The sequence below is a fragment of the Gymnodraco acuticeps genome, unplaced genomic scaffold (assembly GCF_902827175.1).
Source record: "Gymnodraco acuticeps unplaced genomic scaffold, fGymAcu1.1, whole genome shotgun sequence".
Taxonomy (NCBI): domain Eukaryota; kingdom Metazoa; phylum Chordata; class Actinopteri; order Perciformes; family Bathydraconidae; genus Gymnodraco; species Gymnodraco acuticeps.
In genome coordinates, this window is record NW_022992177.1 from 1,763,797 (window position 1) to 1,776,160 (window position 12,364).

The following is a 12,364-nucleotide window of genomic DNA, read 5'->3' on the forward strand; positions in this document are numbered from 1 at the left end:
AAAGCCTTTTCAAGAATTTAAAAGTTTGAGTGCAGAAGGGATGAATGATTCATGGGTCGCATTGAATTGTAGTTTGCAGCTTTAAAACTAATTCAATTCAACACAGTGTTACACATTTACGAGTGTCACCCAAAGGCAACACTATAAGCACATTACGAGGATCATTGAACGCACCAGGTTCATCCCTGTTAACCTTTATTTATACAGTCTATGCTGTCAACGCCTCTTATGAAGCACTAGATCTCCACACACATGGATGGGTTTGAACTGCATAGACACGAATACAGCCGCCATATTGCTTTTACCACTAAGATCGGTTAAATAACTCCTGCTAGCTACTGTACCCCCGGAGAGAAGGTTAGCTATCAGCTAGCCGCGTAACCTAGTTCATAACAGCGTTACATCACTTTGGGTCGTGTCCCACCTGGGAAACTGCGGCCTAAAGGAGCAAAAGCTTAGCATTTTAATGCGATACTGTGACATTACTACGGCACAACACAAAAACAAAGGGCAAACGCTGCTGTGACTTTGCACATTGGTTTCTGTTTTCCGAAGGGGACTGGTTTCATCGTGCCCTGTGAGTAAAACAAGCTAGTTATATATTGCTTTCACCTTTAGCTGGAGTAATGTCAGAATATATCTAGGTATTTAACTAACAACAGTCCTGACAACTAGCTTGTTTCAGGGTAAAGTCAGTGAGATTATTCACTGCGCAGTGTTGACTGTCAGTCCAAACGGAGGTTTCAGCAGGTAGTGCAGGCTTGGGCCTAGCTTAAGTAGCTAACGTGTATTTATAGAAAGCAGCTAGCTACATTGTTTGTTTGGGCATGTCCTGCTACGGGTAGATATCAGGAGGTCGTAAAAGCCCAACTAATCATTACACTTTTAAAAAAGATTATGTTTACAGCAGGCAAACCACCTTCGGCAGCAAATGACCTGCTAATGCTAACAGTGACGTTGAAGTTATGAAATGTTTTAAGGGCTAATCAGCGTCTCTTTCTCACTACACTGTGTTAACTTGGTGTTTATTTTCAGGATTTTTAGCCAAAAGAGGAGTCATGTCCTGTCCATGCACTTCGGCTGCCAGGTTGTTCCTTAACACAGCCCACCGAGGTAAGAAAAGTGACACATTGTACAGTAAAGCTGCATGACATTGTGCTACAGTTTGTGAAGTGGGTCTGCAGACCGCTGCTCGTCATGTAATATGTCAACAGCAGGTGGAAAAGTTTCTTAGCGTGTAGCTGTGGGGCAGCTGAAGTTCTTACATCAGCCAGCCTTTTCATTAAGTTGTACAGCTGTAATTAGCCTTATGTTGTATTGACACATGGAAAAATACTAATCAGTACATGTATAGTTATGTCGCAATAGCTAAGCTAAATCGTTACAGCAACTTGCTACTGTCCTACTTGCATAACGGATACATAATGTACAATAGCTAGAGCACATGTATAAACTGTGGACTTTATTCACATCAGGATCATCAGTTCATAGACTGATGATCCTGATGGTATGCAGTGTGTTCAGCTGAAATATATAAGCATATAACATTATGTAGCTTTTTTTTTTACTTATCCAATGTATTGTGACATATGCCTGCAGTGGTGCACATAGGGCCATAACTAACAACTATGTTCATTATTAATTAATCTGTAGATCATTTTATTTTTTAATCAAAACATGTATTATTCATATTTATTTATTATTAAGTGTAACAAAATGAGGAGAAAAGGCCATCTGAGCTCAAAGTTACATTTTCAGACTTATAATGTCCTTGGAGAAACTGGAATTGTTCTAAATGTTTGGTTATAAAATAAGTGGAATTATTAATTTGTTAATTTGAATTCAATTTCTCACTTTAGGACTATTACCACGATAAAAGTACAATGACATTCTTAATTTAGTTTGTTGCCCTATTATTATGCATTGGAATATGTTTTGTATTGGTAAACAAAATAACTGTATTAGAAAATGTATGTTTGCATTGGAAATCAATAGGCATGTTGCTGTTGTGTTTACAGGATTGTCCTGCTCCCGCATCCAGTTGTTTTCTCTGAGTCGTCATGGGTCTCGGGAAACTCACCTCCCTCTCCGGGTCAGGGTGAGGTCGTTCTCAGAGACTGCGGTCTGCTATGCCGCTAAAGATGGGACAACAAAGGACAGTGGAAGTGATGGTGGAAAGGTAAGCTCTTGGAAGATACATGTACTTGTAGCTCTGTTCCATGGGAGTATTAACACACAATGTTATACATGGAACAGATACTAGTAATACAATGACACATGTGCTGACAGGGTCTCTTTCTACACAGAAAAGCGTCAGTGAGGGGAAAAGACTCTCTGGCTCTGGTGGTTCAGGAAAGGGAGGAAGCCAGCTACGCTGCCCTAAATGTGGAGACCCCTGCACACATGTAGAGACCTTTGTGTGTGAGTTACCTTCTTAATATCAGACAATCATTTACCAAGACAGGTAGGAGTCGGATACAGAGGGAGATGGTTGATGCAGTGACTGAATAAACAGAGATAAAAGTACAGCATAGTGCCTCGTCAGATATGCAAATGTTTTATCCAGGATTTTTTTTTAAATGTTCTGTGTTACAAAGTGTGATGGTGGACTGAAATAAATATAAACAAACAGCACAACAAGGGTACACCACAAACATCCATCATAAGTCATTTCCTGGCACAACTTGTCAAGAAGACAACCTGCAAGTAAACACTGAGAGTTTGGGTTTATTGTTATCCAACAACATTGTTTTCTGCTTGGGTTGCAACATTAACTATGGGATAAACGGCTGCTTGCTTCAACTTAGAAGTGTGGTTTATATTGTTAGATTGTGCAGCAATGTGTCGTCCTCTGATTATCAACTGCCTGATGACCGGTTGAAGTGCATTGTAGCAAAGAGTGCAACGTGTAACAGCTATTTGTTTTTCCCATTTATCCTGTTGCATCATGTAGATTTATCAGCAAGTTTCCCCGTATGCCATTTGTTCATTTCAGAAAAAAGGGAAACTACTTCAATCTAAACAGTTATTTTTGGTTTGATTTTCAGTCAGCTTAATGATCTGCAAAACACATTTTCTTGAAAATGTTAAATGTTGCAAATGTTTTTTAATCAACCAGTGTGAAATGTTTCAGTGTTTAATACGTTTTGCATTGTTCTTTTGTAGCATCAACACGATTTGTCAAATGTGAGAAATGCCATCACTTTTTCGTGGTTCTGTCTGAAACGGACTCTAAGAAGGGGCTAAACAAAGAGCCTGAGTCCGCTGCGGAGGCAGTGAAACTGGCATTTTCACAGAAACCGCCCCCTCCCCCTAAGAAGGTGAGAAATCGAAGCAGGAAGACAATATTGTGCTTTTATGAAACTTCCATTGACATGTTGCACAACACATTGTAATACACATGTCTGTTATAGTTTGATACTGTATTGAAATATAAATTCATTTTTCCAGATATATGCTTACCTCGACAAGTTTGTTGTTGGCCAGTCATATGCTAAAAAGGTGTTAGCCGTGGCCGTGTACAATCACTACAAGCGTATCTACAACAACATTCCTGCTGGGAGTCGACAGCAGGTGGAGGTGGAAAAGCAGCCTTCCCTCACACCCCGGGGTCAGTATTACTGTCGTCTGTAGAGGGTTTTATTCTGCTGCTCTTAGGTCTAAATCCCACCCAGCTTTACATTAGATCATGCTATTTCTAATGTGTTTGTTTTGATGAAGAAGATTCATGTTAATGAATAGTGATGTACATATTCTAATACGTACATCACTACATAATCTGTTATTTTTCCAACTTTAAACAAGACCATTATTGTAGTCTGATAGTTGGTAAACACAGGAGTATGTAGAAAAGAAAATGAAAGTTTTACAAAACCCCTAACATATTTCTTGTCTGAGCTTCAAAGCTCCCAAGATACAATCGAAAAAGGCAATTTGCCTTTCAAGTGACTTTCACAAAAGGTTCTGTCTCTTGTTTTTCTTGGACTATATTTGTTTTGCTCAAATATGTAGTCCTGAACTTTGACCTACTTTTGGACGCCATCTTTGTTTTCATTCCATTCTTCACAGCAGTCAGAGAGGAAGTGGGGAGAGAGTGAGACAAACACAGGGACCTGTAATTAAAAACAGATTAGGTTCTACCATTTGGGTTTTGAATATGTTTCTGAGACGATCCAACAGTATATTTCAAACACTAATTAAAAACTAAATTTGAATATTATACCACCAACAAGGCTGTTTTATAAATCTCCTGATAAAGTAAACGGAGGAGATGCAACCGCGCAAAACGGCTCCAGCCATTGTTATAAGTTACCGTTTGTTGGCATGCCAGTGTTCACAGAAAGAAAATGCAATTGTTCAAGCAATTACATTTAAGGGAAAATATATTACATTTTTTACACATTCAGACGTAATCAAGAGCTATTTATTAATCAAATCTATTCAAATAACTAATTAGAGAGATTGCAGCTGTGTCTTTTAAATTATAACTTGTTGTGAATTGTAATCTTTTTGGCATTTGTTCAATATTTGACGACACCGGTTGTATAGAGGTTTTAGCTGATAACCATAGTGCCCTAATGGTAATGATTATTGATAATATTGATTTGAGTACTTTCACCCTCTCTCTGTAGAGCTAGAGATGAGAAGACGAGAGGATGAGTACAGGTTCACAAGTAAGTGATTGGTCCGCCTTACTCTTGTGTCATTAGAGCAGGGGTGTCAAACTCAATTTCATCTCGGGCCACATTAGCATCATGGTCATCACTCAAAGGGCCAGTTTTATATATAAGACTATATAAATATATCGTATATATAAAATAATGCATTATATTACATTATTGCCTCTGCATTGGATTATTATCACATAGGGTAATAACTTAATAATTAACTACGTCTGAAAGCAGAACTTTAGGGGAAATAATTGCAAGTCTCTTCAGTGAGAATGTCACAAAGTTATGTAAAAAAAAAAAGCCAAATTCTGGGAAAAAAAGTAACATTTTGAAAAAAATATCAGATTCTGAGAAAAAATGAATATTTAGAAGAAAAAAAGGCAAATTCTGAGAAAAGTCAAATGAGAGATGCATTGTGGGACATCAGAATCAGAAACAGGTTTATTGTATGTAGTTTATGGGCAACGTGCTCCTGTAAAGCGGCATGTCACCGTATAATAAACATATGATATTCTTTGCAAGCTCTTGTGGGGCCACATAAAATGAAGTCACGGGCCGGATTCGGCCCCGGGCCTTGAGTTTGACACCCCTGCATTAGAGGCACCACCCAAAAAATCACAGCCACCTAATCATAATCTATGATTTCTTTTTTTTTCCAAGTTGCACAAATGCCAAAATTGTACAGACTTGTAGCTCTTCAGTCAGATTTTAATTCGGGTAGAAATTCTTGGTAAGTTATTGTAAGTTTATACAAAACATAAAGAATCAGATTAGAAGCTATACATTACTACAGCAAATGAATCACTTAATATACTTTTTGGGAACATCTCTAGTTTCAGAGTAGTGACGACTGATTGAACTATCATTTTCAGAACTGAAGCAAAATGATTTAAGCCTGTTAATCTCTGATTTACTGGACAATGAGGTAACTCGGTGACCTGCATTCACATCTGTACCTTCTCTATTTCCAGCCCTGCTCTCCTCACCTAGTAACTCCACACTGACTAGGCCATGTATATGTTAAGACTGCACATGGCAATGTTTCTATGCACAGTTTGACACAAACTTCCTTAAAATTAGGGATGCTCCTATCGGCCGCCGATCGATATCGTCCGATACTCACTCTCTGCCGATCGATCGGTGCTCTCTAAAAATGCCGATCGTGAGAGCATGACGTAAAATACATGACACTTTTCTCTGTGCGCGGCAAAACAAGCTCGCCAAAATGGCTTCACCGGTGAGCGGAGCAACACACACACTTAGCTATTTTATGTACCTCTGGAACAAGCTAAACTAGTTATACATATATGTATTCTTCACTGTCGGGTCACTCATTACTGGATCAGTGAGCTGCTTGAGATACTGACGGGCTGTCAGGAGAGAGAGAGGGGGAGAGAGGAAAAGAGAGCGCTTCCGCTCATTTCTCCCGTGTTATTATCCAAAGTTAATGTTAACTTGAATAATGTACTTCATTTGAATGTAATAATTATGTTGGTTGTTGTTTGTGGAAGCGCCAGTGAATGAGCCCCATTAACTGAGTTTTAAACATCACTTTAAATGGAAGATCCCCATAGGCCCCGCCCACTCGATCGGATCGGTATCGGCCAAAAGTGATTCCGGCGATCGGCCCCAAAATTGGCGATCAGAGCATCCCTACTTAAAATGGATGGCCTGTTTAAATTGTGCAGAAGTTGAAACCTATCCTCACTCAGCTGACCCCTGTGTCTTTGCTTTGTGTTGCAGAGCTGCTGCAGATTGCAGGCATCAGTCCTCATGGAAACGCTCTCGGGGCGTCCATGCAGCAGCAGGCCAGCCAGCAGGCGCCTCAGGAGAAGAGAGGCGGGGAGGTGCTGGACTCCACACACACCGACATCAAACTGGAGAAGAGCAACATCATACTTCTAGGTCCCACTGGCTCAGGTCAGTGTCCTGTCCACTATGTCCTACATCAGGGCTATTCAATTAGTTTGGAACGGGGGCCAGTTGATGAAAATGATCCAAAGCAAGGGGCCGGGGAAAAGATGGCTTGAAATATGAGCAATCATATTAAGAGCTTCAGATAGAACAGCATAGTGGAGTGCGTATATTGTGTTTAATTCAATCAAACAACATCGCCCCAAGGCCTTTCTAGATCTAAATGGCAGGTTCAGAACTCAGTAGGCCTACATGTGAAGCTGATTTAACCATCAACATCATTTCATTTGATTTCATTTAGGTGGAATTATCTAATTATTCACGCAGAGATGCAATCAATGACAGGAGTTGTCACTACAGTAGCTAGAGCCCGCCAAAGTTTTCAGGCAATGTCTTCCCCTCTATCTCTCAATGTAGCGCCCTCTCTGGAATAAAGCCACTCTGGCCCAAAACAAACAAAATGTGATTACTTTTTAACATTATACTCAAAGGGCCAGTAAATATCACCCCGGGGCCGGATTTGGCCCGCGGGCCGCCCATTGAATAGCCCTGTCCTACATGATATTGTTTTATATCAGTTTGATAACAATCCCCAACCAAACCAGACAGCCGGAAGATCTTCTTATTCTTATTGTGTAAAACATCAAAGTATGGTTCATTTTGTGGAATGAAAAAGTACATTTAATGGATTTCACCATGTATTTAAAAAGCATTAGGAATGCCCTGCTGTCAAAAACCTTTTATTTTGGAAAAGAATCACCACTCTTAGGAACTGTTGTTAATACTGTAAATGCAGCACTAACGTATGCTTCATCATTCAGTTTTAAACACTTTAATATTCAGTGTACGTGTTAACATAAGTGTGTTTCAAAAATAGTTTGTACTATGTTTGTTTTGTGTTTTCTTTTCCCCAGGAAAGACATTGTTGGCGCAGACCCTGGCACGTTGTCTGGATGTTCCTTTTGCCATATGCGATTGCACCACACTAACTCAAGCTGGATACGTGGGAGAAGACATCGAGTCAGTTATTGCCAAACTGCTGCAAGATGCCAACTATTCAGTGGAGAAAGCACAGCAAGGTGACTTTAAAATAACATGCAGTCAAAGGTGGACAAATCTCCTCTGATAGGACACATGTCATATGGGCATTCTGAATCGGCACATACACAGTACTCCATATTCAAATCTAAAGGGATGTGCAGTTGGTTTTGTTAGCCGTGTTAAAAAGAGAAATTTAGCAGAAAACCAAAACAGTGCAGATGTTTATACAAGGCGAAAGAGTCTCGTCAATATAAACATCACGACACTGTGACCTCTATCCTCCATTAGCCGTCATACAGTATAAAACAGAACCACCTTTGTTTTCATTGCACTCGCTCATATATACACAGATCTTTTAACAGCTTATAAATGTTACATTGTTACAGATTCAAGTCTATAAAGCAATGCCATGACAATCTTGTTAAATCTAAACTCTGGGAGACTCAACCCTTGTTAAAATAATGTTTACTTCTACAGCAGTAACCGCATTATTCCTCAACTGTTTCATTGTGCATATTTATGTCAATTCCTTCCATGGGTGTTGTATAAGTGGCTTGATCTTATCGTAGGTGCTAGCATGGAGAGGAAGGAAAAAAAAAAAAAAACCTTGGATGAACAAAAATAAACATCAGTTCCATTTTGACAAGGGTTTCTCCCCGCAGCAGTGAGTCACCCTTGTCAAAAATGAAACTGATATCGACTTACTTTACTTTGCAGTGGTTGGATCATTTGGACCTTTTTATCATGTTATGTGATGTTACTAATATGACATTAAGAGTGTTTAAATGTCTGCAGACAGTGGAGTTAAGACTGAGGCTGCCGTCATGCAGTTTCGAGATGTGAAACTAATGCTGTGTTGTGTTTCATGTGCAGGTATTGTGTTTCTGGATGAGGTGGATAAGATTGGCAGTGTGCCTGGAATCCATCAGCTGAGAGATGTAGGAGGAGAGGGAGTCCAGCAGGTCAGTATTCAACCCGATTGCACTCAAAAGACATTCAACGCATTTCTTTATAGACACAGCTTTGATTTATAAATACGGCAGCACATTGGATTTATTTACTGTTACGAGTATCCTGATGCTTTGTTGTTAAATATTGATGGTTGTTTTCTTTTCCTCGCCGTCAGGGGTTGCTCAAACTGTTGGAGGGCACCATCGTCAATGTTCCTGAGAAGAACTCCAGGAAGCTGAGAGGAGAAACGGTGCAGGTCGACACAACGAACATCCTGTTTGTGGCATCCGGTGCTTTCAACGGACTCGACAGAATCATCAGCAGAAGAAAGAATGAAAAGGTACGTTTTAATGTGACTTGTTTGTGTCCTCAGATAGTCAGCTCACAGAGTCACTCTAACTTGTTCCTCTTGTTTCATTACTCCCCAGTATTTGGGTTTTGGAACTCCCTCCAACATGGGGCAGGGCCGCCGTGCAGCGGCCGCCGCAGACCAGGCCAACACCAGCGGAGAGACGGACACCCTGCTGGAGATCGAGGAGAAGGACCGGCTGCTGAAGGTCGTGGAGGCCAGAGACCTGATCGATTTCGGGATGATCCCAGAGTTTGTGGGGCGTCTTCCTGTGGTCGTCCCTCTGCACAGCCTGGACCAAGAGACGCTAGTCCGAATCCTGACGGAGCCACGCAACGCTGTGGTGCCCCAGTACCAGGCTCTGTTCAGCATGGACAATGTAAGGTGGCTGCTACAGTACTGTGTTGAAGGGAGCGTTGAGCCAATAATACCCCATCATTTTTAGGAAATGTCAATCCTGATAGTTTTGCTTTGAGTTGCCTCGCGTTGGAGATATCAGCCGTAGAAATGTCTGCCTTCTTTAACATGTAATGAAACGAAATAGGCTTGTTGTAACAAAGCGACCGCTAAGGAGTGAGCACAAGCCTCTGTCCATGAGTACAGGCATGCATGGTTCTGCATGGTGATACATTTGCAAGTTGCTGTGGATTATCCGGAGTAATGTCCAATATTTCTAACACTGATTAACCCCCGTCAAAACAATCTATATATTTTGTAATCTATTTATTTGACTTGTAAAGCTGTATTCAGACAGGCAGCAGCACTGTGTTAAGCAAACACAGCCCCCTCATTTATTTGAATGAGACCACTGCATTTGCTTAGTGCGGATGCCATTGAGTGGGGGTTTCCACTGAGCTGATGTCACAACACAAAGCAGGGTCATGTAATTAAAAACCTGCGAGTACACATTACTGGTAGAGTTCCGTCTCACTGGTGGCTGACAGGCAGCTCGCTTTTCTTGTGTCAGATCTGCATAAAAAAGAGTGCAGGGATGTAACTCTCAGGGGTCTATTTGTTTAACTCTGAATGTTTGTATATGTAGAATTTCAAATTAATCTGCAGTGTTTGTTTTTTCAGTGTGAACTCAACGTGACCCCAGATGCCTTGATGGCCATAGCCCGTATGGCTCTGGAGAGGAAAACCGGAGCTCGTGGGCTCAGGTCCATCATGGTATGTGTCTTTATGACAGGTTTCAAACTTGAATACTCCTGTTGTCCTGTTGATGTAACACTCATTGAACACATCCTCACTCTTCATAGGAAATGCTCCTCCTCGAGCCCATGTTTGAGGTGCCACACTCTGACATCATGGCTGTTGAGCTGAACAAAGACATCGTCCTGGGAAAATCACAACCCAGATATATCAGGTCAGTGTTTCTCTGCTCACAGATCCACAAGTGTGTAATGTTGGAGATCAGATTCCTCAATCAAGCTCCTTGAGGCCACAATGTTTTGCGGTGTGAAACCTGAACTTGAGTCTCCATTTGAATTTCAGAGCTCCAGCCAAGGAGTCTACAGAGGAGGAATACGACTCGGGCGTCGAGGAGGAGAACTGGCCTCGGCAGGCGGACGCTGCTAACAACTGAACCACATGTCTCTCAATTCACCTAAAGACAGTCTCTGAAACCATTAGATCGCTATGAATCTTTGGACACCCCCGACAAACAAGCTGTGGACACTGTAGTAGAAGTATTGAAGGCTGGTGTTTTCACGACGAGTCCTTTGGTCCCGTGCATCTGAAACGTTAATTCTCTAGCGGTGCACTCGCAGGGTGGGCCTTTATAAAATATTTCAATCTCTGGGGATTTGTTCAAATTTGTATCTATATAAAGATAATGCAATTTTATTCATGAAAGGATCTGTAGCTAGTTTTTTTCTTTTTGTGGTGACTGACTGTAAAGGCAAGGGAAGCAAATGGAAACGATGGGATCATACTGTACACTTGGAAAAAAAAAAGTGGAGCTGAAAAAGTGTAGACGTGATGTTACCAAGTCAAGTAATGCCTTGAATCAAAAGGGCATAATTCCACGAGCACATCAATATGTTGTCTTCTTTACCACCATTGTAATAATGGTGTTCACAGTCAAACTGGGCTGTAAGTGCTGCTGACGTAGCATTTGTAAACAGTTTGTAAGCCTTGAACTTTAAATAGATGAACACATTGTGAAGTGTAACGCCCCAGCAAACTAAACAAGCAGGTTAATAATAATAATTATGGTGACCTTTTTTAAAGCAGCAAGAATGGTTATTTTTCAGTGTTTTGCTTCCTCTTGTAGCCCAGTCTTTAGAAAATGTATCGTTTTGCTCACACACCTCCCCACAGGACTCTGCAGGATCAGCAGGTAGATGAACAGATAACCAGTACCTGACAAAATCACATTTTAAAATGGTCTACCCAAGCGTTATTAACCAGATTATAATCAGAAGGATAATCTCTTCCAGTTGGCTCTGAACCTGCTGTGTCAGTCCCCCCTCAGAACAGCACAAGTATTTTTATTTCTTTGTGCGTACCCCAGTGTTGGAAACTCACCTCTCTGTTAGTGATGTAATATCCTGTTACTAAAGTATCTCGGTGCACCCGTCTGTAATCAAGCCTCGTTGCTCTCTGACAGAACTGAACCACGCTGCTGTACTCTTTAAAACGCTGTCTGTGCTATAACATGAGATTAAAGTAGACCTGTTCTCCCTTTGCTTTTAAGTTTTCTTTTAAGTTAAGTTTAAAACTGCTTTTCCTGTTTTCAGAGGTCTGTTACAGAACCTGTACCCCCGACCCAAGTTTGTGAATCCAACATTTATTGTGATTGTTTAAAATATATAAATAAAATGTAAATCTCTGTACAATACTTTTCGATTGTGCTTCCCATTTTTACTTCTACAGACCACATCATGCTCTACAATGATTTCATTATCAGTCAGTGCAACATTCTTCCACACAGGAAACAGGAAATGATCTTGATAAACATATTTGTTCTTGTTATATTTGATTTTCAACATATAATGTAGCTTTGGCACATTTAAAAATAAAGTGTCCATGAAAACAAGAACATCTTATCACTGCTATTCATGTTTTTACTGCAAACCATATGATGACATTTGCATGAAATATGAACAATTGTTACATCACTTGTTGTTCCACCCTGCCACGCTGTCAGCTTTATGTAATCGGCTAATCTCTGGATATTATCGTCAGCACTCTCTAATCCCCTTCGAGGGAAAATTGAGATTCAAATTAAAAAGTCATACGAAAATGTGTCTTCATATAAACATAATAGTAAAAATTATATTTTAATTTGTGCTATTGGTTAATCATTTTTATGTTAGTCTTGCATATCATTATTTGTATACATGGTTAAATTAATCTGTACCTGTGCATTTGTAAACAACTCCTCACATGATGTCAGAGGCTTAGTGATGAGATTTATCACGTACGATAATGTCTT

At 40.4% G+C, this 12,364-nt stretch overlaps 1 protein-coding gene across 2 annotated transcripts; it reads left to right on the forward strand.

The window, feature by feature from the left end:
- The first annotated feature begins 244 nt into the window (after positions 1 to 244).
- On the forward strand, positions 245 to 11,767 carry clpxb (caseinolytic mitochondrial matrix peptidase chaperone subunit Xb). 2 transcript variants are annotated; one of them, XM_034204690.1, is made up of 15 exons: positions 245 to 577; positions 1,036 to 1,113; positions 2,019 to 2,179; positions 2,307 to 2,421; positions 3,166 to 3,320; positions 3,451 to 3,610; positions 4,632 to 4,673; positions 6,414 to 6,590; positions 7,499 to 7,663; positions 8,499 to 8,587; positions 8,752 to 8,916; positions 9,005 to 9,304; positions 10,003 to 10,095; positions 10,185 to 10,291; positions 10,420 to 11,767. In XM_034204690.1, the coding sequence occupies exons 2-15, from the start codon at positions 1,059 to 1,061 to the stop codon at positions 10,508 to 10,510; spliced, it is 1,875 nt and encodes a 624-aa protein (XP_034060581.1). In that variant the 5' UTR covers positions 245 to 577; positions 1,036 to 1,058; the 3' UTR covers positions 10,511 to 11,767. The 2 variants fall into 2 exon arrangements, with proteins under 2 accessions (XP_034060581.1, XP_034060582.1); XM_034204691.1 differs by lacking the exon at positions 4,632 to 4,673 and having other exon boundaries at positions 246 to 577.
- The last annotated feature ends 597 nt before the right edge of the window (positions 11,768 to 12,364 follow it).